The sequence below is a fragment of the Apus apus genome, chromosome Z (genome assembly GCF_020740795.1).
Source record: "Apus apus isolate bApuApu2 chromosome Z, bApuApu2.pri.cur, whole genome shotgun sequence".
NCBI classification, from domain to species: domain Eukaryota; kingdom Metazoa; phylum Chordata; class Aves; order Apodiformes; family Apodidae; genus Apus; species Apus apus.
The window spans coordinates 10292413-10319339 of NC_067312.1; the positions used below are offsets into that span (position 1 = coordinate 10292413).

At 53.5% G+C, this 26927-nt stretch overlaps 1 protein-coding gene across 5 annotated transcripts in view; it reads left to right on the forward strand.

Annotated features, from left to right (window-relative positions):
• The window catches only part of CNTFR (ciliary neurotrophic factor receptor), a 210737-nt gene extending 196649 nt beyond the window's left edge, over positions 1 to 14088 (forward strand). For all 5 annotated transcript variants that reach the window (XM_051642018.1, XM_051642022.1, XM_051642019.1 and 2 more), the window contains 3 exons: positions 10931 to 11111; positions 12992 to 13136; positions 14000 to 14088. In XM_051642018.1, the coding sequence (XP_051497978.1) occupies positions 10931 to 11111; positions 12992 to 13136; position 14000 (327 nt within the window). In that variant the 3' untranslated portion in view covers positions 14001 to 14088. The remainder of the gene's footprint in view (positions 1 to 10930; positions 11112 to 12991; positions 13137 to 13999) is intronic.
• Positions 14089 to 26927: the final 12839 nt, after the last annotated feature.

The following is a 26927-nucleotide window of genomic DNA, read 5'->3' on the forward strand; positions in this document are numbered from 1 at the left end:
CCCCTGCATCGTGGAGCTGAGCAGTGTTTTCTGCCAACCAGCTCTTCTTGGGAAGAGAAATGGCTGAGACTTTGCTTGTATCTCTGCAAGATTTCAGTGTCTTGGTGACTTTTTGTGCTGGTTGGGTTTTTTGACATGTCAGCCCTGCAGGTCGTGTTTCAGATGGAAACATTTGCTGATGGCTTTGAAAATCAGAGGAGGGCTGGGAAACAGTTTTGATGTTTGTTGCTCTGCCCATTGCTTCCCTGCTTGGGGTGGGAAAGCATCCACTGGGCATCTTGAGGTATAAGACAGCACTCGGTATTAGTTTGATCTAGTTTGTTGGTTTTTTTTTTCACGCTCGGGAGAAATGCTCAAATTGTAGAAGCTGTGAAAAAAAAGGGGAAGAATTAATGAGAAAAAAACTAACACAAGGTCAGTTTTTTCAAGGTGTGAAATTGTTGTGGAAAAAGCTAATGTTTTTTACCCAGCCACAGCCTGATCCAGCCAGGCACCCTGCAGATGCAGAGATTTGCACCCAGAAATGGTGGAAGACCCAGTAAGCTGCCTCCTACCTGAACACCCTCAGGATGGCCAGTCCCTCCATCGCTGGGTGTTAGGTATCATATTGGTGGGCTCAAACTGTGCCAGTCCCCTCACTGCAGTGCCTCCAAAGGGATGCTGTGGCCTCTCCATCAGCATTTTTGGGCAGCCAGCAATGGTGGGAAGTACATGTAGGTGTTGATGACATTGGTGGCAACATCACCATAGCTGGAAAAGGTTAATTCTATGGCAGTGATAGCTTGATTTCACCTTTTTGAAGATACCCTGAACTGCTGAGAGAGCTTAAGGTAACAGCCCTGGTGGTGGGTGCTAGGATGGCCAGGAAGGGCTCGTATCCCAGCACCCCAGGAGGGTGCAGCAGTCTTGGGTAGAGTTTTTAAGCAATAACCCCTTACAAGAGATGTGTCCCTCATCACCGGCAGGTGGAGAAGTGTGTTTGGAGAACGATTTGCTGGTGAGCAAGTGCAAGCATTCAGTGAGTGTGGTACCTGCCTTGTTTTCTGACTCTCTGCCCCGCTGGCTGGGTAATGAAAAATCTGATTTGTGGATGATTTGAGGAAAACTGCCACTATTCATCAGATGAATTATTTGCAAAGCCTAATTCAATCAGCTCCCAAACACCAGGGGATGGCAGCGCTGCAGCAGCCAGAGCTGCTCTGACCCCGGACCCCTGTTGGCAAGCTCAGCCTGCTTAGCCCAGCTGGGCATGATGCAAAGGCAGGAATTTGCACCTGAAAATGAACCCCCATTGAAACCATCGTGCTGGGAAGATGCCCAAGCCATGCTGAGCTCTGCTTTGCTTGAACTATTCTTGTTGGCATCTTGAGGGGTATGCCCATTTCCCCAGATCCAGCCAGGAGAGGGAAGGACATAGTTTGGTAGGCCAAAGCCTAGCTCAGCCATCCAGTTACTCTTGTGGGAGTGGTGTTGGGTCTCTCCTCGAAGAGACAAGTGCCCTGAGAAGGGCTGCAGCAGTCATGCATACCACACTTGCATAGGGGTGTCAAGTATTACCAATTTGAAGGTCTCCTGCCACAATCTGCCCCCTGTCTTGGCTCTTGCTGTCCCCACTGGCTGCTGTCATGGAAAAGCCATTGCACACAGCCTGCTTGCTGACAACAGGGCACCTTGGGAGCCCAGCAAGGAGAGGAGAAGCCTCCACCATCAACTAGGAGGAGCTGGATAACCTCATGCTCTGGCACATCACTGTGTGCCCAAGGTCCCCACACTAAGCCCCATCCCTGCCTTCTCATGGCAGCCCACCCATGCACCAGCAGTGGGTTTTAAGCATCTCCTGCCGCTTCCCTGGCAGCCCATGGGCAGCCCAACATGTGTGATGGAACAAACCCACACAGGAGCACCAGGGTCTGCCCAGGGCCAGGGATATCCGTGGAGGCCCTGCTTACATGCTGCATTTCTTGGCGAAAGCAGCAGCTCCTCTCTCCCCTCCACCCCATGTTATCTTTGCAGGGTCTGATTTATGCACAGTACCTCAGCAGGCAGGACCGAATGAGCACTAATAGGATCAGATGGATGTCAGGCTGTCGAATACCGTAGAGCCTGATTCAATCAGAGTCTGCTTTCTCCCAGGCTCTTCCTTTCAGGATTTTGATAATGCCAGGGCTTGGCACCAGAATATGAAGCTGTCTGGGGCAGGAAAGGTGGATCTTACCGAGGCTGTCGCTGCATGAGCTAGCCATAAATGCAGGTTTCCCCCAGAGGGAGCTGGGTGATGCTGTACCCAGGCATCCCTCCAGCATCAAGCAGCATCCAGGGCTGACCCAAAGCTGAGGGGATGCCCGCATCCCTTTCCCAGCATTGGCAAAGGTGGGTCTGAGCCCCAGAGTGCCGTTTGCACAGTCTTGCCCCTGCTCGGTAGTGCCTTTCATCTGCTCAGGCTGCTTAGCAGCTCTCGTGTTGCAGTTTGCCCTGGGAATTATGCTGATGCGCTCTGGGAACTATTATCATGGAGAGAGGATGATGATGAATTTCCACGTCAGCATGCAGCAGGGCATGTCCCGGATGCTCCTTGGTCCTTCACAGTGCCTTGCAGCAACTTCCTGGAACTTGGGCATGAATATTTCCTGGCTGTTGGGGATGCAGCCCTGTCACATCAGGTGGCCACTGACTCCCCTCCAGCACTGAGCTCACTCTGAAACTCAAGCAACTTTAGAGTCACACTCCTCCCTTTCTGGAAGAGGGGCTGGTGGCTCCTCTGCTGCCAGAAGAGACATGGGATATTTGTAGCCTAAACAGAATTTTTTATTCTCTCATTTTGGCAGAATCTCCCCTTCTGTCTCCTAAATATAAAACATTAAATGTTTAGGGTATCCTTTATTTTTTTCCTGCTTTTAAGTTTGTAATTCAAGCCAGATTAGCGTGGTTTCCTCTTCTGTTTTATAGCCCCATCCTGGCCCCAAGCGAGCTCTCCTAATGCTCTCAGATGTTCCTCTAATGGCTTACCTAGGCTGGAACTGGATACCCTTTCCTAATGGATTGCTAATAGCCTGTTTCTGGTTTTACAGGCTCCTTCAGTTAACTTGCAACAGCAGCAGTCGCCACACTCACACATGCGATCTCCCAGCAAGCACATCTGCACACTCACCCCTAGATGCAGGCGAGTGTCCAGGCACCATCCCAAGCATCTCTGGGGAGCCCAGGGCAGGTCTTGCACCCCGTTTGCTCCCAAGCCATAGCATTTCCTGGAGCGGGATCTCCCCTTTTGTCAGTTTTTGGGAGGGGATCTCGTGTGCTCTGAGCACTAACCAGCTCAGTGCACATCTGGGAACGTGGCAAAGGCTCAGAAGGTATTTCTGAGGCAGCGTCAGAGCTGGCGGCCAGACCGAGGGAGGATTTCCTCCAGTGGGTTGCCAGCAATTTGCAGATGCCGTCGCGAAGTCTAATTGAACCCATTGGCCGCACTGACAACATGAAATGTTAACGAACCGTGAGGCGGGCTGCGCTTCAGATCTTGAGATTTGCAGTAAAAGGTCATGAGATATTTAAAGCTAATAATGTGGTTGGGTTCTCTCCTTCCTCTTCTGTTTTGGAAGCATTAGAGCCACGTCCGTGAGCATTTGCAAAGGCTGGAAACATCCTCCTTTGGAAAAGCAAGCAGAGGTGCTCCCATCATCCTGGGATTTTAGGAGCTGGGGCCACAGAGCCCTTGATGTAGGTGTCTGTGCCAGCTCTGCTGCTGAGCAGGTCTGATCTGGGAAAATTATGGGGATCTGGGGACAGATGGACAATTTGAGGGTGTTGCCAAATATTCAGTAGTTGGTCTTGCTGATGTGAGGAGGGTGTGGTCCTTTGGGATGGGCACTGTCACTCCTATAGTCAGGGATGGCTGCCAGGGTGGGCTCAGGCTCATCTCCCACCCCAAAGCAACATTTTTCGGTGAGACAGGTAAATCTCACAGGCTGTTTCTGGAAGCTCCTGCCTTGGGCTAGCTTGAAATAACCTGAAAGTGTGTGCTAATGTTTAACCTGCCTGCGACAGGCAGTGCCACTGCCTGCCACAGCTATCTCCCCACCAGCACGGGTGGCAATGTCACTTTGCAGCAGATGCACTTCTTTGCACCCCTCCCCCCCCTCCCCCACCCTGTGCCTCTGCAGCTTTGCCTGTGCTCCCCTTCTTTGCAAAGCAACCTTGGCAGGGAGGTCACCCTGAGTGAGCTGGGTTACAGCTTCACGCCTGGTAGTTTTTATTGCTGCACTTCTCTCCCTTTCACTCCCTGCTGCAAAGTCAGTGATTAAAAAGAAAGGGAAAAAAAAATATTAATAGGTGGGAGTAAAATGTTGAGGCTGTAATAGTGTCATTTGCAGCTTGGCATGGGACAGGCAGGGCTGGAGCAGAGGGTGTCTCAGAGGAGGAGAGAGGTGGGAAATGCTCAGAAATCATCTCTTCCACCCCCTCTCCAGCTCCAGGGATGGAACCAGGCTTGGGCCCCTTGGCTGGCGCTGTCTGGGTGTTCTCATCCCCCTTGGGAACTGCTAGTGAGTTAAAAGTACTGAGTACCTGGCAGGATCTCCAAAGGCAGCCCTGAAGGTTCCACCGAGCAGCAGAGCACTCATGCATGCAGATCTGTGCCTATGCTCACCTGCACCCCTCCACACCCACACGCAGGTAGGATGTGCTGGCAAGCTTAGCTTTCCCTGCCTGCATGCAGAGGCAGGTGCCTGTGCCCTGCAGTGCCCACACACAAGCTACACCTGTCTGCTTTCACCACCAACCCACAGAATCAGTGTGGGAAATGATTCTGCCAGCAGAAAATACCAGTGTCCAGCAGGGCTAGAGCTGGTGCTGAGCGCTCTGAGCATCCCCCATCCCATCCTCCCTGCAGCCCCAAGTGAAAGTGAGCTCTGTCAATTGTCACTTGGCAGGAGGGAACAGGGCATCCGGAGAAAGAGTCTCATTATTAATGAGCTTACAGCTCTGCATTCAAAGATGCTCTTAATTTTAAGCCAGGAGGGAGCCATTCAGCTGTGGCTGGTGTGACACAGCCCAGGCTGCAGAGAAGCCCTGCGACGTCCCAAACCAACAGCAGGGCTGAGCTATGTGCAGCAGTGCCACAGCAGCCTTCTTGTCGAGGATGACAGCAGGGACCACAGCTCAGACCCTGCTGGGCTCCTCCGCTGCCCAGATGGCCAAGAATAAGGGGGTGTGTAGGGTGGGGTCATTCACTTTTCCCAAGTTTTTAGTTTTTCTGGAGTCTGGACAGAAAGTTTTGTCTGGGGTTAGCCCAAGTGATTCCTGTGGTGCTGCAGAAGGAGGAGGCGTTTGGGGGCTCTTTTATTAGTAATGAATGTCAGACCTGTGTGCTCTCCAGACATGGCTTTGAAAGGGAGAAAGCAAAACATTTATTTTTCCGCCTGGCGACATCTTTTCGCAGGCTGCAGTGGCTCCTTGCAGTGACATTCCTACGCTTCCCAGTGCCGGGGTTACCCCTGCTTTTAGTTTAGCCAATTCCCCAGGGCAGATGGGAACCTACTGGGATCCCTCTGCAGTCACAGGGCCTGAAGGCACCCGAAACAGCAGCTAACTTGTGGAGCATGAATCCCTGCAATATTCCCTGCAGCCCAGTGGCAGGATCCGGCCAGTTGCTGCAGGTAAAAGAGGCTGCGAAACTGAGCCCCCTGGGGTGCCCTGTACCCCTCCCAGTTCCCGTTTTCCCCGCTAAAACCCGGGGAGCATCCAGCGGTGGAGCTCCAAGCGGTGAGGACGGGAGATGCAGCGCAGGTCCGGGATGTGCTTTTACGAGGGGTTCCCCCACTTGCTGTGGCTGGCACAGGCCGTGTGAGCAGACCGGCTTCCCCCCGGCAATAGCCGAGGTGATCCTTTAATTTTGGGGAAGGCAGACTGACCCGGACTCGACACAACACCGGGCACAGGCTCTTGGTCCCTGCTGTGAGATTGAGGGGTGCCAGCCCCCCCATCCCTGCATTGCCAGCTTCCAGGCAGCAAAGCACCCCCTTCCCACAGCAGGAGCCGCGCTGGGGAGCGGGAGGTGTCAAGGAATGGAAAGCAGAGCCAGTGCCGCCGCAGGGGAGCCGGCAAACACATTTTCATGTGGGATGCAGAGACGGAGGCATCTGATCCCCCCTTTTCCCCCTGCGCCTCCTTCTAATACACACCAGCCCCCAGCCCAGCTGCTGGGGCACGGAAGGTTAGGGTTTTCTTCACACACACACCACGCCCCCCGCCCCGCCAATCCCCTTCCAAAAGCCATCTGGGCTTCAGACCTGCCTGTGTCACCCTGTTGGCAAGTAATTGCTACCTGGTCAGACGACCAGGAGCAGAGCCCAAGCGGGAACAGAGCACAGTGACCTTTTTTTTATTGCTGGGGCACTCTGGCAGGGTGGGCTGGGGGCAGCAGGAGGCGGGGGAGCTGGGAAGGGCCGGGAACTGGCTTCTTTAACTCCTGCTGTGCCAAGCACTGAAAGGCAGTACCACCCCTCTGCAGGCAGAGGCTGGGACGAGGGCACACATGGATGTCCCCCGTTGGGGTGAATGCCCCTGGTGGCTGCCCCCAGGCCTCCAGCACACGTGCAGGGGAGACCAGCATGGACAGGGGGAAAGCCGAGCTCTGGAAAATCTTCCCCTCCACTGTCTGTTCCCAAACTGATGAATTTGACACTAGTCTCTGGGCTCATCCTGGTGCTCAGGGCTGTGGGTGGGCACTGGCAGTCCCTGGCAACCCCAGTTATCTTCCCAAGCAGGCTGATGAGGGTATGTGGCCACAGCAGGGAATGAGATCCCAGCCCACGCTGTCCTCAGCAAGCTGTCAGTTGAATTGCTGGGTTCAAGGGCTTTTTTTTCATTTCTCTCTCTCTCGGTTTTTTGTTGGTTTTGTTTGGGTTTTTTTCTTTGTGTTTTGTTGTTGTTTATTGTTTGTTTGTTTGATCAGTTTTGTTTTGTTTGTTTTGGGGGTTTTTTTGTTGGTTTTGTGGGGTTTTTTTTGCGATGCTAATAGCTCTGCATTGCACTGTCTACTGATCCCTCATTAATCTGGGCAGCACTTCACAGCCAGCCAGAGTGACTTTTGGCAGGTGCACAAAGGCAGCCCATGAGACACAGACCCCCCAGGCCAAAAAAATTACCATGTTCAGTCTTCCTCCAACTTTTGTCTTTGTGCGGTGGGGACGCGGATTAAGGAATTTCTCCTTCTGCCTTTGATGCTGTGTGTCCATCCATCCCCCCATGACCTCCCCAGTGTCCCCCCCACAGGCTCTCCCTGTCTCTGTCTGGTTGGACCCAGTCCCTGTTTGCTTTCCCATCTGCTGCTGCACTTCTGTATGGAGTTGTGGACACCCACCCAGGGACTTTCTCACACACCATGGCCAATGTTGGGTAGCTCAGAAGTGCTACAAGCAGACATAGTCTGTGTGGAGAGAGATGGATGCTGTCATCTGTGCCTTCTCTTTTTGTCTGCTGCCTAAAAAGGGACTTAGGGCACCATCTTGCTAGGTCCTACAAGGTCTTCCAGGTCCTCTAGGCTGTGTCCTCGGAGAACATCCCTCCCCTTAACAGTGTTGTGCCTATGATGCCCCATCTGAAAATACTCATCTGCAAACTGGCTGTGTTTGGGAGGGAATTGCTCCCAAGGGAGAGTGCTCAGCTGGGAGGGTTCTTTGAGCTGAAGAAAATGCTCCAGATAGAGCAGCAGCCTGACCAGGCCAGAGGGATCTCAGTGGGGCTGGCTAACTGCAGCCTGCTTGCTGCAGGGCTCAGGGAGCAGGCAGAAGGTCTCAGAGGATGCTGAAAGACCTAAAGAGACCCACACACCAGCCACATAACCCTCTGCATCTTTCCGAGCCTTGTGCTCGTTCCCTGCTTGCAAAGTACCATCAGCACAGGGCTTGCAGGAAGCTGGCAGCTCACCCAGCAATTTTTCATTTAATTTGGTTTTCATTAGGAATTAATTGACCTTGATCACCATTGTTGTCCAAATTGGTGGATGCCACCAAGGAGCTCTGGGCTGACCCTATCCAGTCAGGTCTCCTCTCTGTGGTGCCCTGTATCCTGTCCTGTGTGCCCTCTGCCCTGTGAGCAGTGACCAGAGCTGGTGGCAGAGGTGTGAATCCCAGGGTCTGGGTGGCAGGGTCAGCCTCACTGTGCCACAAGGCTGCAGAGGGTTGCCCTGCCAAGTGCAGTGCTTTGCAGAGGCAGGGTGATTCACAGCCTGGTGGGTATTCTGTCCTGCCTACCCATCCCCGACTGCCTTGGACAAAAAGGTTTGTCCCTGTGAGAAGAGGGTGCATATGTTGTCTCCTTAGCTCTGGTGCAGCCATGAGTACAAAGAGCTCATTACCTCTGAGGACCCTCATCCAGCTTAGGTTTTGGTCCTGGGCTAAGGAGGGCTTGAGCTTGGTGGGATTGGTGGGATGGTTCTCAGCTAAGGGACTTCACAGATTGGAGGATGCAAAGCCATGTCCTGCAGTAGGGGCTGACATCTTCCTCATCTTCTTTTCCCTATCCTCCCTTCTGCCCAGACCTCACAGCATTTCAATTTTCACCTATCCCATAAGTGAAATGGTCCAAAAACCTTTTTCCTGCAGGATGGGCTGTTCTCAGACCCAGGAAGGGAGCAGGTATCTCCTTGGCATAGACTGTGCCAGGTACCTATGAGCTGCTAAGCATCACTGCTTTAGGCATGACCCTGTTATCTGGACAAAGGACTCCAGGACTAGCTGTCAGCCTCTCTGATGTGCTGAAAACTCAGGGAGTCCCTGCATGGAACCCCACTAGGATCACTGGGCCCATCTGCCCCTCATTGCAGGCTCTGGCCTCGGACCCCCTTGGCATGCACCCCAAGTAGCTGCTCCTGTGCCAGCAGGTCAGACCTGATGGTGTGACCCACGGCACTGTGGGAAGGTGTTTCCCAGATGTTAGGGATGGACTCCGTCACCCATTGTCCCAGTGCTTTAATTTATGGTGGTGTAGGGCTTAGGCACATCTCAGTTTGGCACAAGCCCTGCAGTGAAACCACCAGCATCCCCTGTTTGCATCCCACTGGCACCATGGGTGTCAGCCCCAAGGTGGTGCTGTGAGGAGAAGCAGGACTCAGCCTCCCCCCATCAAGCCCCAAAATCTGCAGCAGCACCTTTCTCCACACTGCTCCTCTCTTTCTCTTTGGTAGCAGCTTCACGCCTTGCGGGCGGCAGGAAGACCTTTGCTCCCTTAACAGCTGGGGGGGCACCAGCCAGGCGTGCCTCCAGATGTGCTCCAGATGTGAGGCTCCAGTGGGCCAGGGCTGGGCAACATGAGCAGCTGGGATTGCAGAGCAGAGCCTGAGCTGGGCAGCAGGTTGGATGCATCCCTGGGAGAGGGAATCGGGAAGGAAAGGATCTCACCTGGAGCAAAGATGCCTTGTCCTGGGGTCATTGGCCCACGTCCCTTGTGCACCCTGAAGAGGAAGCTTTTCTATCTTTGGGCTTCAGGATGTAATCAAGGACAGGCAGAAGTTTTAGACTCTGTCCTTCTTCTGTCATTGAATTGAATTCTTAATAAAACTCAGCTGTTGGTACTACCAGGGGAAGTGGGATCCTGTACCTGCCCTTTTCCTGGGTTGCTGGGGAGACATGGAGCACACTACATGTATTATGCCATGAAGTTTCCCCCACTCATTAAGTGCTGCTTATTCTGCTGGAGCATGGTGGCTGGGCACCAATGCTCACAGATGGGCTACATCAGACCTGCACCATCCCTCATCTCCCCAGCACCTTTATTATCAACATGTGCCTGGAGACAAGGTGGTTTTTGTCAACCAGGGCACAGGGGAAGGATGAGGGGTGCCCCGTGTGTCCCCCGTGCACAGGCAACTCAGCATGGGAATGAAGTTGGCAGTGTTTAGTCCTCAGCCTCAAAGACTGGTTGGAGAGCAATCTCCCACACAGCCTCTGTGGGATGCTTCTGCCCTGGTCCCCTCCATGCCCTCAGGACACCAATGCCAAGCCTGCCTCCATCCCTGGAAGGTCATTTGGGTCCTGAGCCCTCCTCCTCTGTCAGCCATGCGTCTTTGCTCACTGGTGGCTGTGTGGTGGGGATGCATTTGTGTTGAACACCTGCATCCCTCTACCCATGAGCCAAGCTCCAAGTGGATCAGAGATCCCTGGAATGTGTGGACACTCTCTGGGGCTAAACCATTGTACCAGCAGCAGCATCCCCTGGAGGGCGGGAGGATCTTCTGTGACCCATGCAGTGGTGACAACAGGACAGAGGGAATTTTTCTAGGAAAGATGGATGGGTATGGCTTGATCCTTGTATAAGGGATGCAAGCCAAGCGGATGCAATGCCAGCAGGCACAGGAGCAGGGTGGCCAGAGGCATACTGGTGGACAAATCCTCCTCAGCCATTGCCCTGGATATCTGGTTCCCAGCCACCCTGACATAGAATCATATAATCATTTTGGCTGGAAAAGACCTTTAAGATCATCAAGTCCAACCGTTAACCCAGCACTGCCAAGTCCACCACTAAACCAAGTGCCTCAGCACCACATCTACATGTTGCTTAAGTACCTCCAGGGATGGTGACTCCTCCACTTCCCTGGCAGCCTGTTCCAGAGCCTGTGCACACATCTGCTAGCTTCTGGTGACCTCTAGAGGAAGCCACTCCATTCCAGCACCGTGAGATTGGGAACAGGGTGGGATTGGACCTTAACTAGACTTTAGGCTTAGCTGCAGCTGGAACATTTTCCCTCTGCATCCCTGTCCTGGGCTCATGTCTCTGCCCAAAACCCCATAGCCCAGACTTCCCAAATTGTACAAGACTTCCCAAAGTGCTGCAAAATTTTATTATCATCCTTGACCTGATATAAACAAGCCGATTGTCTTACACCTCCCTATGCTGAGGGATCCTCTGACCCTCCCCTTCCCACTGCCACCCTCAGGTTGAGCTGTCAGATGGGACATCACACACCATCACAGACGCCTATGCTGGCAAGGAGTACATCATCCAGGTGGCAGCCAAGGACAATGACATTGGCACATGGAGTGATTGGAGCGTGGCTGTACATGCCACCCCCTGGACAGAGGAGCCCAAACATCTCACCACGGAGGCCCAGGTCACAGGTGAGACGTCTCCTTCCTCCCCATACAAACAGGCTGTGCTCGCAGCAAGGGGGAACTCAGCAGTCCTGGGTGAGGATTTCCCCTGTCTAGCTCCATGCAAGTTTCATCCCCAGCTGAGGATATTCCCTCAGCACCCAGGTGGGCTGCAGCCCCTCACCCTACACCTTCCTCCCACCGATGGCACTGGCAGCAGGTGCAGCCATGGCCTGAGGGGTGCTCTGCCATCCTTCTCACCAGGATGCTTGGGATCTGACAGCAAAGCTGGGAGGGTGTTTGGTTTTTTTCTTGGTGTTTTTTGTTGTTTGTTTTGTTGTTGTTTGGGGTTTTTTACTACTACTACATGGACCAGTGCCCCCTTCCAGCCCCCCCTCTCCAGACCCACCCCCTCGACACCTCTGACCCTGCACAATGGCTCGGAGGGATGCCAATTCAAAGTAAAAGCCACAAAGTTAACAAGCCTCTGTTTCTAGGAAAGAGCTGGGACTGTGTCCAAATGGGCATTATCAGCCCTCTGTTTCCCAGAAGGGCTGGAGAGGACCCTGCTATGGTTCCCCTGGCTGGCACCAGCAGTGGGGCAGGGGGAAGCACTGGTGTGCAGGCAGACAGGGAGCAGGCATCTAGTTGGCGTCACTCATGCCAGCTGAGCAGATGTGTGTGTGGGGAGGGGGGATGCTCAGTGTTCCCACCTTCCAAGCTCTATCCCAGCTATATGTGCAGAACCCAGCTTGTGCATGCAAGCCATGCACTCCCAGAGCTGTGCACAAACCTCTGTAGGCCCTGGCCGTGCTCCCCGTGTGGGAATGCAGTAGGAATCCACCCTGCTGCTGGTAGGAGACACCTCCCCCCCACACCCCTTTGCAGAAACAGTACCCAGTACAGCACCTGGGGGTTTGGGCAGCAGCAGGGATTTGAAGCCCCCCATTCGTGAAGGTGTAGACCCTGCAAGGAGTGCAAACCCAGGGGTTTGGGTTTATTTCTTTACCTGCCTGCATTGCTCTAAAGGCAAATCCCATTTCCAACAGCACCATGTGCAGACACACGCATGTCCCTCACACACACATGTCCCTCACACACACATGTCCCTCACATACACATGTCTCTCACACACACATACCCCTGACACACACGTCCCTCACACACACACACATGTCCCTCACACATACATGTCCCTCACACACACATGTCCCTGTACAAGCTGGCTGCAGCCATGCAGGGCTGATGTGGGACACTCCTGCTCCGGGGCTGAGCCTTGTCATGACACTTCAGTGGAGTCTGAAAGATGTCGAGACAGACCCTTGTGTTCCCTGTCATCTCCCCAGATTGTCTGGCCAGGGGTACTCTGGGACCCTCTGGATGTGATGGAAGCTGCCCCAGCCTGGCTGCCCATCCAAGCCCTTCCTGCCATCCTGCCCTTGATGGGGACAGACAACCCATCTGGTCCTGTACAGGGGAGGACAAGCCCTGAGAGCCAGCCCAGCAGTGACGGCAGTGTCTAGGACATTCCCTCTGCAGGGGATTATCTCTGCTGAGGATTTATGCCCGTGTCATCATGACTTCTTCGCCAAAATCTCCACAGGGCTGATTCACAGAGCAGCCTGGCTGGGCAGGATGGGGCCACGAGGGATGCCCAACTCTACCTGGTGGAGCAGGCATCCCCAAGCAGTAGGTCCAATGTCAGAGCAGGGAAAGTCTCATGGACCACACCATGCCTTGGTTCATCATCTCAGCCCCCCCAGCTCAGCCCTAGTGTGGCAGTGAAAGGAGCGATTTGGGGACAGGATAGTGCCATGTCCCCACCAGTGGGGGAGTGGGGCTGCCCCTACAGGATGCGTTCCAGGGCACCTTGACACACCCCTCACCATCCATCTCGCTCCCTGCAGAGACAACAAGTGCTAGCACCTCCTCTTTCATGCCACCCCCCACCACCAAGATCTGTGACAAGGGGGCGGTGGTGCACAGTGGAGCCGTGGCAGTGTGTTGGACAGCTGGACTGGTCTTGGCTGCCTATGGTGTCTTCTTTATTTAGTGAGTATCTCTCAAACCAGGGGTGTTAGAGGCACTATGTGAGTGCTGGGAGGGGGCAGGGATATGGAGACCACAGGGGCTCCAATGTGGTTGGTCAGGCAGTGTTCCAACCAGGCTATGGGTGAAGAGTATTTCAAATGGTTTTCAAGTTGGGGTTTTTCTTGCAGATTTTTTGTAAATACACCAAAACTGGCTGCTTTCCCAGTTTGGGTGTTCTGGTGGAGAACTCAAAAATGGCTTTTTAAAGATCCTCCACAGACCCTGCAAAAGGGTTGGTCTTTGATGCCTCCTTCTCAGCAGCCCTCCCCCCTCCCCACTGCTGATATTTTAAGAGGCAAAGAAACCACATGGAAATCTAAGGCCTTTGCAGAAGAAAAATTATCTGAGATCAGAAAATTCAAAAATGCATCTCAAAAATGTCCATGGTTTGGCTTAGAATGGACCTGTCAGCTTGGAGAGCCCCCAAACCCCCTGTTCCTCTCTGGGCCAGGGCTACTGTCTCATAGGTATTTGCACCCATGCCCTTTCTGCCCAGGGCTACTGTCTCAGGGGTATTTCCACCCATGCTGCCCAAAGACTGGGGGTGTCGATCCTGGCAGCAGCCACACGTTTCTCTTCGGGGGATAAAGGATGTGCCACCTGTCCTTTGTTGCCCAAGGAGGAGCCCTGGCAAGGCAGTTCCCATTGGGCGCAGAGTCCTGGATGGGCAGGGTCCAGCCCCGGGGGCGGGGGGGGGGGGGCGTGTGGAGGAGGTGGAGGTGATGGGTTTGGGCACCTGGGTTCTGGGAAAAGGTGAATATATCCCTCCTGCTTGGTGTGTTCCCTCAGTGACTGGTGACCCTTCTCCTCCTCCCTGCCTGCAGATCCCCATCTGTCCGTCCGTCACAGCCCAGCGCAGACGCCTTCCCACCGCTGCCACCGCCCCCTCCCACCCCCCACCCCCCACCCCCGCCCCGCCACACCCCCCTCCCGGGTTGAGTCTCTTTATCTCTTCGATTTTGCACACGTTGAGGACGTATCGCGCTTCTCGCCAATGCTTCGGAGGAGGACAGAGCCGCCAGCGTCCCATGCGAGCTGTGAAATCCTCTCCCAGCCCGGAGCGAGGAGACACACTTGTGTCACACACACACAGACACACAGACACACACACACACGCACACAAACCGCGCCCCCTCCCTCCCCAGATTCCAACCCCGTCCCCCTTTTCCCAGCGAGGCGAAGCGAGCCCGGGCACCACGCCGCAGCTGAGGACCCCGCTCATACAGCTAACCCCCCCCCCAGGCCAAAGACGTGCCCGCCGCCCCGTCCCCCCCAGCTGGGTGACAGGGAGCACGACGGAGCACCGACAAAGGGGATAGGAAAATTGGGGGGGGGTGGGGGTGGTGAGGGGAATGATGCTCCCAGCTGTGTGACACACACCCCCCCCCCCTTTCGGCAGAAGGGGGTCTCCGAAGGACTGGACTCGCTGGAAGGGGTTGGACGGGTTTGAGGGGTGAGGGGGGGGTGGGTGGTCTTGGTCGCCTCAGAGGGGGCGGTGGAGGAAAGAACTGTTGGGTGTTGTAAGTGTGGTGGGAGCTGGCAGGGTTTTAGGGGGGGGGGGGGTGGGGGGGGAAAGCAGCTCCGATAAAACTCCCCTGCCCCTTGCCGAGCACTTGGGAGGGCTGCCCTTCTGGCTTTCCCCTCCCCCCCCGCAGCACCCCACGGGAGCCTCCGCCACCCCAGCCCTGTCCCCACATCACCCTCAAAGTTTTAACCATATTGGATACAGGGAATCGACCCCATTGACGTCTTTGTCTCACTCTCCCAACAAAAGCAGAATAGCTCTGCTGTTGCCTTTAGAGCTGGAACCCTGCAGACCTGCCTCGCTGTGTCCCCTGCTGTCCCCTGCTGTCCCCTGCTGTCCCCTATGCCTGCTTTGCTGTCCTCTCCCTCCTGCCCCAAGCCCTGTTTTGTAAAGACGCCTCCTCTTCTCCCTGCCCAGACCCAAGCATAGTATTTAATACTGTACGTCCTAGTATTCCAACTGTTGACATGCTGTATTTGAATTTTTTATAGATGTATATATATAAAAAAAAAAAAAGGAAAAAAAAAAAAAGGAAGAAACAAAACAACAAAAAAAGAACAATTAATAGAGGGGATAAAAACAAGCTCACACAGAGACAATGCACACACGCACGCACACACACACCAGGAGAGACCTTCTTCATTAAATGATCATTTCATGATGACTGGCAGCTCTGGGTGTTCTTTCCCCTCAGGCTGGAGTGGGTGGGTTCAGCTGCCCCCTCCCACAAATGGTGCTGGCTGTGATGGGGAGGACATGGGTGTGTCAGTGAGGGGACACAGGCAGCCTGGAGCCTACTCCATGGCTTGAGGCCACAGCCTCATCTCCCCAGGAGGTGGGAGGGAGCACCCAAAAACTGGCCTCTGGGACATCCTGAGAAGGTGCAAAGGGGGTGCCCACCCCTGGAAGCCCCCGGTGATGCAAAAGAGATGGTGACAATCACCACCCCATCTCACACCCACACCGTGATGGGAAAGTGCTGCATGTTCCTGCTCCCAGGCCCTTGGGGTTTCCATGCCCTGCTGCAGCCTGGAGGCTGGAGATGACATATAGTCCCAATAAATGCATTTTCCATGTCTGATAAATAATTTCACATTAGGAAAATGCCACTGGCCCAGATGCTCTGAATTAAACTTCCATTGGGGCAGGGCTCACATGGATCCGGTGGTGTGGCAAAGCAGCCCTGGGTCTCCTCATGCACCTTGCTTGTGGGCACCAACTGGAGCAGAGACCTCAATGAATGGCATTTTAGCCCAGGGAAAAAAAGCTTGGGTTTTTTTTTTAGGGAAATTGCCTTCCTGGTGCCCCAGCAGCATCTCTCCAGTTGGGAGATGGATCATGGGTGGGTAGGTGGATGGATGGATGGATGGATGGATGGATGGATGGATGGATGGATGGATGGATAGAATAATGTGTGGATGGTTGGAAGGATGGATGGATGAATGGATGCAAAGGTGAGTGGGTAGGCAGATGGATGGTTGGGTGGATAGATGGTTAGAGGTGAAGTCAGCTGGGGCATCCCACACCATGGCTCTGCAAAGCCTGAAGTCAGCATGAAGCTGGCCACTAGAACCCACTAGGCACTTTGCTTCATTTTCTCCATGCTGAGGAGAGCTAAGTCCCACACGGCCCTGCCTCCAGCCCGGCCATGCCAGCAGCATCACTGCCCCATGTGCTGGCTTGGTTCACTGGTTAATGTTCCATTACCAGACAACATGCCTCCATCATTTATTAATGTTTCATTAGTGTTAAAAACATCTGGTAATTAATTATGCACTAATTATGGATTCACAGCACTAAAAGCCAGGGTAATCTACTATAGCAGATGGCTCTTCAGGGCAGGGGGAAGGGACAGCTCTTAGCAGAGACGAAAACATCAGGCCCAGCCCTTGCCTGGGGGAAGCATCCCAGACAGACAGATTGCCTTCATCTCCACCCAGGATCTCCACGCCTGGTCCGGAGGTACACTGTCTCAGGTCATTAAGCAGAGGAAACTGGTCCCCCTCAAGCTGTTCCAGGGATGAAGGGAACAGTGCTTCTGCTGCACAGGGCAGTTGTATGAGAAGCCATCTGAGAGTAATGGCTTTCACACATATCCCTGAGCACCATCCAGCACCTGGAGTTGGCATACAGCTTGCCACCAACTCCGAGATGCTGTTTGTCAGCCCCTCCATGGAGCCTGACCGGATGAAGCAGAAGTCCAAAACGCAAACGCAAGGGGTGTCCTAAAAGCCCACTCTTGAAGTGCCCCAGGAATATTATGTACAGATGTGCAGAGATGTTTCGAACTGGGGAAGGTCCCAGGGGAGCATCCCTGCCAAGCAGAAAATCCATCCACTTAGCAGTATAAATCCATACAGGAAGAAAGAGGGAATTACAGTGCTCAGAGAGACCTGTGCATCACATAACCTGAAATCCAATACATCAGCCAGGCACAGCGGGTCCCTGCATCTTCTCAGCACATATGTGGCAGTAAATCCCACCTTAGGTGTTGTTTTCGGCTGTTGCTGATGCGAGAGCAGCCTTGCACTGAGATCCCCAGGCTCTGCAAGAAGGATCAGAAGTGCTGCTGGAAAGCAGGAGCTGTTTCCTGGCCATAGGGTCTCATAGGAAGCAGAAAGCTTGAGCGATGGGCTGAACAGCGGTGCGGGCCCGAATCACTGCACCTCCTGCATCCTTCCATGTGGCAGGTGCCAGGAGAGATCTCATCCTTCCTGACCCAATGGACTTCTCCTCTAAAGAAGGTCCCTGCTCCCACACAGGAGCCTGGAGCCCCCAGGTGACAACAAGCAGCTTATTAGGCTGACAGCACTAAGCTGTATGGCTTTAATGGTGCACCACACCATGGTGGGGCAGCAGGCATGGTGCTGCCTGTTGCAGCTCTGGCAGAGTGTTAGACAGTCCCAGGTGAGAGAAGGGAGGCAGAGGAGTGAGAAGGCAGGCTTGTCTACTGATTTGGCAAACCAATAGCTGCACAGTCAAACCCAAGAGCGAGAGTATCCTGTAGAGCCAGGTGGAAATGCCAGGTGGATTCTCTCCAGCCAGCTGGCAGAGGAGAACTGCTGCTTGTTTACACAGGGATAGACCTGGTCCCCAAGGGACAGATGTCCTCCTCCATCACAACAACAGGGAGAAGTGGGAGGTGGAGGCAAGAGCAGCAAGAGCAGCTAGAAAGGTGATCCCCAGGGTGAGATCATGAAGAGCAGCACCTATAAGTGGGTATGCAAATGGAGTAAGCTTTACTCAGAGGAGCCCAGACTCTCCCAGTCCTCCACTTGAAATGGTGTCAAGTCCAGCAAAACGCAAGAGCCCACCCTGAACCACGGGGTATTGGTTCAGAAAATACCTGGATCTCCTGTACAGAGATGTACCTGCCCTTGGCAGGTTGTAGCCTTCCTCCAGAACTTCCTTCCCCAGTGGCAGGAAGGATGGCTCAGATATCAGGGTTCCACCATGAGGAAAGGCTTCTACCTCCTATCAGTGGTGCAGGAATTAGCCCAGAAGCTTTGATTGATTCACCCACCACCATACAGAGAAGCAGATGGAGCTGCAGGTGGGATCCCTGGGGGTAACAACAGCCCAGGACATCCCCACAGTGCTGTAGGGCAGAGACTTATAGCAGCAAGAGGTAACAGATGCTCACAACAGACTGCAAAGCCTTGAACCATCTTATTCTTTGGTGGCTCCAGATCAAGACTCAAGGCCTTTCCAGAAGAGGCCCTCTATTGTTCGAAAAGCCTCAAAGCAGTGACTCTCCTATTCCTCATGTGAATCCTGAAGGTCTCAGTCTCTACCTTGGCCCTGTGTCCTGGTCCTCAGACACCTCATGCCCTCCCTTCCCACCAGACCAGCTCTTACACCTCCTCACCCCCCCAGTCACACTATGGCCAGATAGGCAGCACCCACCATCACCTTCCCAGCTCCCCATCACCTCCACACTGCTGTGGCCTCCCTCTCTACTTCTATTCTGCCCCAGTCCCCTGCCTGCTCTGGCCAGAGTGACCCACACAGACCATCTGCTCACAGCATCCCAAAATTCCCTGCAGGCAGACACAGCAGCCAAGTGCAGCCCACCCAGCTCAGCTGCAGCACACAGACCAGACCACACCAGGGTCCCCTAATAAGCAATTGACTCTTTTTTCCCTCCCTTTCAAGAAAAAGCCAAGCAGTAATTTGGCTTCTGCCACTCTGTTTATCTAATAGCACCGTTGATTGATTGTCTTATTTATAACCCAGATCCGGTGTCTGGGCTGCTCGTGGAGACGGGGTGATTGATGGAAAGAAGACAGCCAGGGAGGGACTTAATGGAGCCATGTGGCTGAACAGCAGAGTAGTGGCTTAGGCATGAAATGAAAGCGTCTCCCAGAAGTCTGGGCTTCTCTTCTTCTTGCCTGCACCATTCCCAGGGAAGCTGCTAAGTGCTGGGAGAGAGCAGCGTGCTTCCCACGCCCTGCCAGGAGTGATAAAGGACTGACCTCAGGTCTCCTCCAACAGCCCGGAGGAGGACAGGCCAAGGGGATACAGCCAACAGGGACTTGGACTGCTTCCCAAGAAGGCGTCATATAGTCTCTGGGAAGGTTCCACCTTCCAGGGTGGAAGGGCTCAAAGGCAGTAGTAGACAGCCCATGCCTGCCCAGCCACCAGCCTGCTGTCAGGACGCATGGTCCTTGCAAAACCAGGTGATGCAGAGAGGAGCCTTTCCCATGGATGACCAAGTGCCACTGGCTTGGGGTCTTGCCCTCCTGCAGGCTGGCAGCATCTTCCAGATGTCTCAGTTTTGACCAAGGCTGAACTGGGACATTCCCATATCCCTGGGGGAGGTTTCCCTGTTCCTCACACCTGGTGGACACCAACCTCAGCAGGGTCACCAATTCGTGTCTGAATCACCCCATGGAGATAGTCACCACCATGAAGCACCAGAAGACAGGGAAGGAGCCACAGTCCCAGGAGGTGGCATGCCATTATTCAGGGTTACGTTGTGGATGTGTGACAGCCTGGACATGTCCCAGACCTCCAGCCTGCAAGGTCACCCAGAGAAGCCTGTCCCCCAGCCACAGGGACAAGTCGTGGTCGGGAGATTGCTGACAACTCTAAGTCACCAAGAAGGCGTTCAGCTTTGATCTGAGCCAGAACTAAACCCTCATCTTGTCCATAAAGATCAGTTTGGGAAGGAAAAAACAACATATTGGTTTAGTCAAAACATTTCATAGCTGTTTAATGGTCTTTATTTCATGTCTGATTGTAACAGATAATCTAATACAAGCCTAAAGCAAAGCCAAACACAGTTGTCTCATTATGAGGAACACCATCAGCCAGTTTTGACATGGCCAGACCTCAGTCCCTTCCTTGTTTTTTGTTTTTCTTCCTTTTTTTCACCCCCACATCTGAAATTGGAGCAAAACCAAAGCAGCTTCATGAACACTGCCATTCAAACAGACCAGATGAAACCAGCCTGGGGACACGTCTCCTGCCCACCAGCCGTTGCCTGCTAAACTCTATCCAGTGCCTCATGGTAGAGTTTTATTACTTCCAGGAGAACCCCCCCCCTGGAAAGTTCCTCTGGACCATTGGACATGAGCAGGCTGATGCACGTTTCCCTTCGTCCGGTGTGTCCCCAGACACCATAGTCCCCCCATGGGAGCCAGTGGGTGATGCTGCTGTCACCTCACCATGCGGCCAGGGCTGGTTGGGGGAGGAGGGCACCAAGATGCATGTGGGGGGGTGATCCTTGCAGAATGTCAGAAGATGGAGGGGCCCCTGAGCAGTGGGAGAGGAAACGGCCTTTGATGTGGAAGTTCTCCTTTTGCAAACACAATGAGTTGCAGAGGAGTTTTATAAACATGGCTATTGTTGTTCCATCCCTTTGGTGGGAACAGATGGTCCGAGAGCTCTGTTTGGCCCCCTCCCCTTCCCTCACCCCCAACCCCCATTAATAAAGCCCCAGCAAGTCCAGCACCGCTAAGGTTTTCCCAAGGGGGATCAATAAATAAATGTAATAACAACAAAGGGGCCCATGCAGACGAGATTGGGTTACAAAGAGGCCTCAGCCCCCTCCTTCTTTCCGGGCGAGAGTCATTGCACGCAGGCACTCCGGCTGGTTCGGGGAGAGGTTGCTCCTTCCTCACTGTCCGTGGAAAGCAGGGACAGGATCTTCCCACCAAAGGAGCCAGGCACCACCTCGAAATCCCCATCACATGGTCAAGGATGGTGACATGTGATCTCAGTGGCCACCTCGCAGCCTTGTCCATGGGATATTGGCAGAACGTGGCTCCCACTCCCCACAGGCATCTCCTACACTTTCAGAAGTAACTTGGTGCTGACATGGCCCTGAAAACAGGCTGAGTATCTGGCCCTGGATGTGAGGCAGGCAAGTGCCTTCTTCTTCCAAGATTTCCTGGCCTACTGGTTGCTTCAGGTCTTTCCCAGTAGGGTCCTACCTAGCACAGGGCACCCAGGAACAGTTGAGGCTCCTTGGCTCACTTTCTGCCTTGCACTTGTCTTATACTGGACCAGTGAATTTTCCAGACAGCTGAAAAACATTGGTGAGTCCAATCTGCTCCTTAGTGGCATGATGAGATTTTATGCAGGTCTAAGAGCTAAGGTTTGATGGTTTAGATTGAAGCAGGGCAGAGCAGTCTGCAAACAAGGTACTTATGTGTCAACCACCATCATGGATGGCCCCACTAAACACTGCCCATGAGGCTGCAGGTCAAGCGAGCAGGTTCTCCAGGAAGATTGGTGGGGCTTGAACTTGTCCATGGCACCTCACCAGGCTCTGAGAGCTGCAAAAGTCATGCTCAGGCACCCCCATGAAGCAGATTTACTTTGGGAAAGGAGGAGACCAGCTCAACAGAGCTTTCCAGAGATTTATCTGCTGAGAGGTCTAGACCAATCCAGAGGAGAGTGAACAGAGGAGACTTGGGTGATATGAGGAGGAGAGATGGAGGAGCAGAGGGTTTGGTCTGGAAAACCAGCTCCAAGATCTGCTGCTGCATCCATGCTCCAGCTATTGTCCCATCTCCTCCCCAGCTGCTCCCCACCACTCAGAGGTGATGAGATGCCATTTTTATCTGTACAGGACTCCTGCAGCTGGGGGTCAATGGGACAAAATGTGTCTCACACACGCATGTGCAGGCACCGCCGCCTCCCCTCTGAGCCACCCTGGGAACCTTCTCCTCCCCCCTAACCCCTTGTTCATAAAAAAAAAAAAATAACTCTCGATATCATCTCACTTAAACGTGGATTTGAGGCCCCGTCAGTCACCAGACACGTCCCACAATCTGCGCTGGCTCTGGACAGCTGGAGGGGTTTGCTGGAGGACCAGAATGACTTCACTCCACCTCCCACAGACCGGGGTTACCCGGAGTGCTTGGTGCGGGGAGGGGAGCCAGGGAACTGGGAGCACGCAGACTTATCCACCCCACCCTGCCACTATGCCACGTCCTGGACCCACCAGTATGGGTCATGGTCCAGAGAACAGACCCAGGCATCAACAGCAAATTGTGCCTGGGATGCAAAGGCTGTCCCTGTGGGCAAGAGAGGCAGCTGGCCCGGGCTCCGGTGCCGGAGAGGTTTATGAGCGCTGACCCCTTGCACCGAGCGCCTGGGGCAGGATAAATCCCACTCCGACTTGGAGCGCAGGTGCGTGGGGCTGATGGAGAGGGGAAGGGACTACAGATGGATGGGGGATGCAGCAAGGGGGAGCTGGGGCCAGCCTCAAGCTGTATGCTGGTCCCGGTCCATCCCTGCGGTGGGAACGGTCCCCTCCATCTGCTCCAGAGCCCACTGTATGGCCTTACGGAAGTTCTTGGCAGGCCTGCCTGCATGCAGCCTTCCATGGTGATGTCCAGGGACACAGAAAGACCTACACCATACCAGCAGATGTGCCACAGAGTGTCCAGAGGACATTCATGACATTCTGGGTGCAGGTGACTTTTGGCATCCCCTGGGTGCCACAGCGTTTGGGTTCCCAGATCCATAGCTGGGTGACTCCTATTGAATTCACCCTTGGTTTAAGTCATACCAATGATGTCCCAGACTCTGTAAAGAAGGAACAGACAGAATCTGGAGAGATCATCTAGTCTCTCATCTGCCTGCCATCTCAGCCAGGTGGCACAGGAGAAACTGTGCCAACAGCCTCAGGACAGGGTGCTGGTCAGGTGTCTAGCCACGGGTGCTCCTGCTCTTCCTCCAATGCTGGGAGCCAGTTGAGTCCTGCACTGGGAAAGAAATTAAGAATCAGACACAGGTCACCATCCTGGGCAGTGGGGCTGATTGTGGCTGGGACATGGGTAGCATCTTGTGCAAGGCTTGCAGGGAGCTTTGCAAGAGCAACTGGGATTTCAGCTCATAGCCCACCTCCCCCATCTCATGTGGCACTGAACTGAATCCTTACCTCAGGAGCCCAGCAGGGGTTTGGGAGCCTTTCTCTAAGTGAATTATAATCATATTAAAACAAAACAAAACAAAACAACCAAACAACCTAACACAAAGCAGGCAGCTGAGCTTGAAGGTGGATAAATGTCCAGCACAGAGCAGCTGGCTGAGGCCAAGTACAAGCCTGGGGCTTTAGACTCCTTGAATTTGGAGCACCTTTGTGCTCTCAGTGGGTTTGGGGCTCAAACCCTCTGTGCGTGCCTTCTACCAATGCTCTGATAATTTATAGATGTGTGAGGCTATCCAGAAAGCTCCTCTGTGAACCTACAGCATTGACCCAGTCCAGCTGGCTGGGTCATGTTTGAGTCCCATGAACAGCTCAGTAGGAGCACTGCACAGCACAAATCACCCACAAAAGAAAATGCTACCACTTGGTGTCCAAATCACATTCCCCCCTCAGGCATGCCATCCCCTGGTTGTACCCTGCCTACTCCACCTGATGGGCAACCCATTGACTAACAATTGTACGCACCCTTTAATTACAGCAGGGTGAATCCACTTAGTGATGTTTTGTTAGATGGCTGTCTATTGAAGGAGCTGGATCAGTTACTTGCTCAGCTCAGCAGCCAAAGTATCCGGATTTGCAGGTCTTTAATATTCACTCTGATATGTTCATAAGTTATTCATAGGGAGTGGGAAATGCCTCACAAGAGAATCCGCTGCAAATTGCCAGTGCTTCTGAGGCATCTTGCAATCTGCTTGCACAGAGAGAGGAGAGGAAAGCAATAAATAAATTATTGTTTACAAATTATTTACTTGTCTCCACTAATTTCCATGCTGTTTACCTGGCAGCAGTCTGAAGTCAGGAACAATTAGAGAAGACTTTATCCTGGCATACCACTGGCTGGAAGTTGTGCAGCATGGGAGGTAGAAAGCCAATGCAGTGGAAGAGCAAGAAGCAGTTCAGTTTGGCTGCTAGAATTGGCCATCAAGTGCAGTCTCGCTTGGTCTTCACACTCCAGAAGGGATCATCATGGATAAAGCGCCTCCTCCAGCTACCTCTGTTCAGCCAGCTGGCTCTATTTCTTCATAGCAGATGATAATGACCTGCCTCCAGAGTGTGCCCCCTTTGTATCACATCTCAGCAGTCCCCATGCTGCAGTGCATGTCTCCAAAAGCTGGCAGTGAGCAGCAGCAACAGCAGTGCAGGGCTGCTCTTACTGTCCCAGCTCACAAAGACCTATGGAGTCAAGTCCAGGATCATCAGGGCTTGCTAAGGGTCATAAAGTCCTCAGAGACACTGCGGTCTGCAGAAGGTGCCTAGGCCTTGCTAGGAGTCCCTTCTCTGCTCCCAAGAAGCCAGGGCCTTGTGGAGACTAGGAGAAGGTCTCTGCTGTGAGCTATGCCACAGAGTGAGATGGGTCAGGGAGGCTGACCTGTTTTGGCATCAGTGATGTCTGGTGTTTGGTCTGCAAGTGTGGGGAAGGTAGCACACAGAGCCCATGGTGAACTTCACAGCCCCAAAAAGTGAACTCTGTCCTGTGGCAAAGTCACCACAGCAAACAATGGCTACCTGAGGCAGGCAGCAGAATGAGCCTGTCCTCCTATTTAGGGCCGTTTCAGATTTCTTAGTCCAATCTCAAGCTGATCTCCCACAATAAATCAGAGACAGAAGATCACAGTGAAGAGGGATGGGAAGCAGGAAAACTAATGTGTAGATGTGCTTTGGGGAAGGAACAGACAATCCGGCAATGTCAGGAGAGCAGAACAGACTGGGAATTGGTCAGTTCCAGCTGGGCTGAAGTGTCTTGCAGACCTCCTCGTGCTTCATTCACCTCCTGTTGCTTAAGGGTTTGTGAATTCCCTCTACCGAGCATTTAAATCCTGCATACTTCCAGGCTGATCCTAGAGCATCCTGGGAAATTCAGCTTAGGAAGGAGACACTAGAAGCCTGTAGGTTGGAGGGGGATGCACAGACTGGGAAATGTCTGCTGAAGCTTGAACTTGGACTGCCACAAACTGCTGACAAAGCTCATGTGAGAGCTCAGGGCTTGGGTAATGCAGTTAACCTGTGTGGGACAAACCCACCTTGCAGGATAGTGACCCACAGGAGGCAGAGTGACATGGTGCATAAGGGACTGACTAGGTGCACAGAAAGAGCAGGTGGATGTCAGATTGTCTGGCCACAGACTGCTGGACAGAGAGACACTGTTAGCCAGCATGCAAAAGAAAATATACAAGGTGGATAGACTTGTGCCAGCAAGACCCATAAGCAGCCTGTCCCCAGTGCTCACACCTGCCTGTGCCATGACCATACCCTGGGGACAGGCAGCAGTGCCCAGATTCTCAGGCTGCAAGAGGCTGAGCAGGGCTGCAGGTATGCCAGGGATGCAGGGGAAACTTGGGATGCTGGATTCACATCCACGCTCTCATCTGTAACATGGCAAGAGAAAGTTGTCTGCAGGCTGTGGGACTCCTTTGGGGCCCCATCTCCTCCATTCCCCTCCCTGGTCCCAGCCACTCCTCACTCCCTCACACCCTCCCTCACTCCTCCATGCCCCAAACTGCTTGCCCCTGTTCCCTGCTGCCTTCCAGCTCATTGCTCCCTGCAAGTGGCCTGTAAATCATCCTTATAAACACATCTCCTTTGGCCTTGGGGAGAGGGAATTTATCCCCCTGGCCCAGCTGTCAGAGAGACCTCCAGCTACCAGGGGTGATCAGCCTGCTCTTAATTCATGGGAGGGGTGCAGGGCCTCCAGTGAAGGCTCCTGTGACTGCTTCCTTACCAAACCTTGCAAGCACAGTCTTTGGTACATGTTTGCATCCAGGACAAAGAAACTGCCTAGGGAAAACTATCTAGCATGGCTTAATTGCTGTGGTCCTTGGTGAGGACACCCATTACAGTTGTGTGTTCTGGTCAGAAAGCAGAGAGGCAGGAAGGGACTGAGGGAAGGAGCTGCAGATTGGGAGCCCCATGCATGCTCCAGATGGTGGACACCTACATAAGGGGGTCTTTCCCAGCTCCTTGGAAAGTCCTGCAGCATGCAGACCAACAGACATCAGGCCAACTATCCAGGATTGCCCTCAGCAGTCATTTGGCAAGTCCATCACAGATGTTGATAGAAACATGGGCAACACATCCAGATGCAAACATTTGGATGTGCAACCCCTCTTGTCGTTGGCCTGAGGAAATGGTGCAGCCAAGGAGGTAAGAGGAGAGAAAGACATGGAAATGCCAGTAGGACCCTTGGCTAGCACATGAATTCAACAGGGAGGGATTCACAGCTGAGGGAGCTGGTTGGGAGCTGGCAGCAGTTCACTGGCCTACACCAGCCTGTGGATCTCCCTCCACAGCCCCTCAGACCTCTCTGGTGTGAGATGAACACTGAGCAAATATCCCTTTTTCCCTGCCACAACAACCCTTTTTTAACTTCTCAGTTTATCACCTACACAGAGGTTTATACCATTTTCAAGCTAATGGCATCTCCAGTGATGATACTGCAGATGTACAAGCTGCATCCTGGGATGAATAAATTATAGGAGGCAGAGTAAATTGCAATGGGAAGGACAGCAGCTGCAGGATGGAAACAGATGTCTTTGCCATGTGCCACAGCTTGGTCTCAGCGAGGGGTATGTTCCCAGGGCCAGCCCTTTCATGGTGGCCCTGAAGACCACCTGGGCACACCTGAGGCTGCAGATTCCCAGAGCAGCACCAGTGGGGCTCCACAGGTGGTGATTGTGGAGCTGGGCAGCTTGTTCATGGGTCAGTGCGGGAAACCTGTCTTCCTCCTGCTGCTCACTGGGGTTTTATGAAAAAGGACACTCGCAACCTCCAGGAGCTGACAGCACAT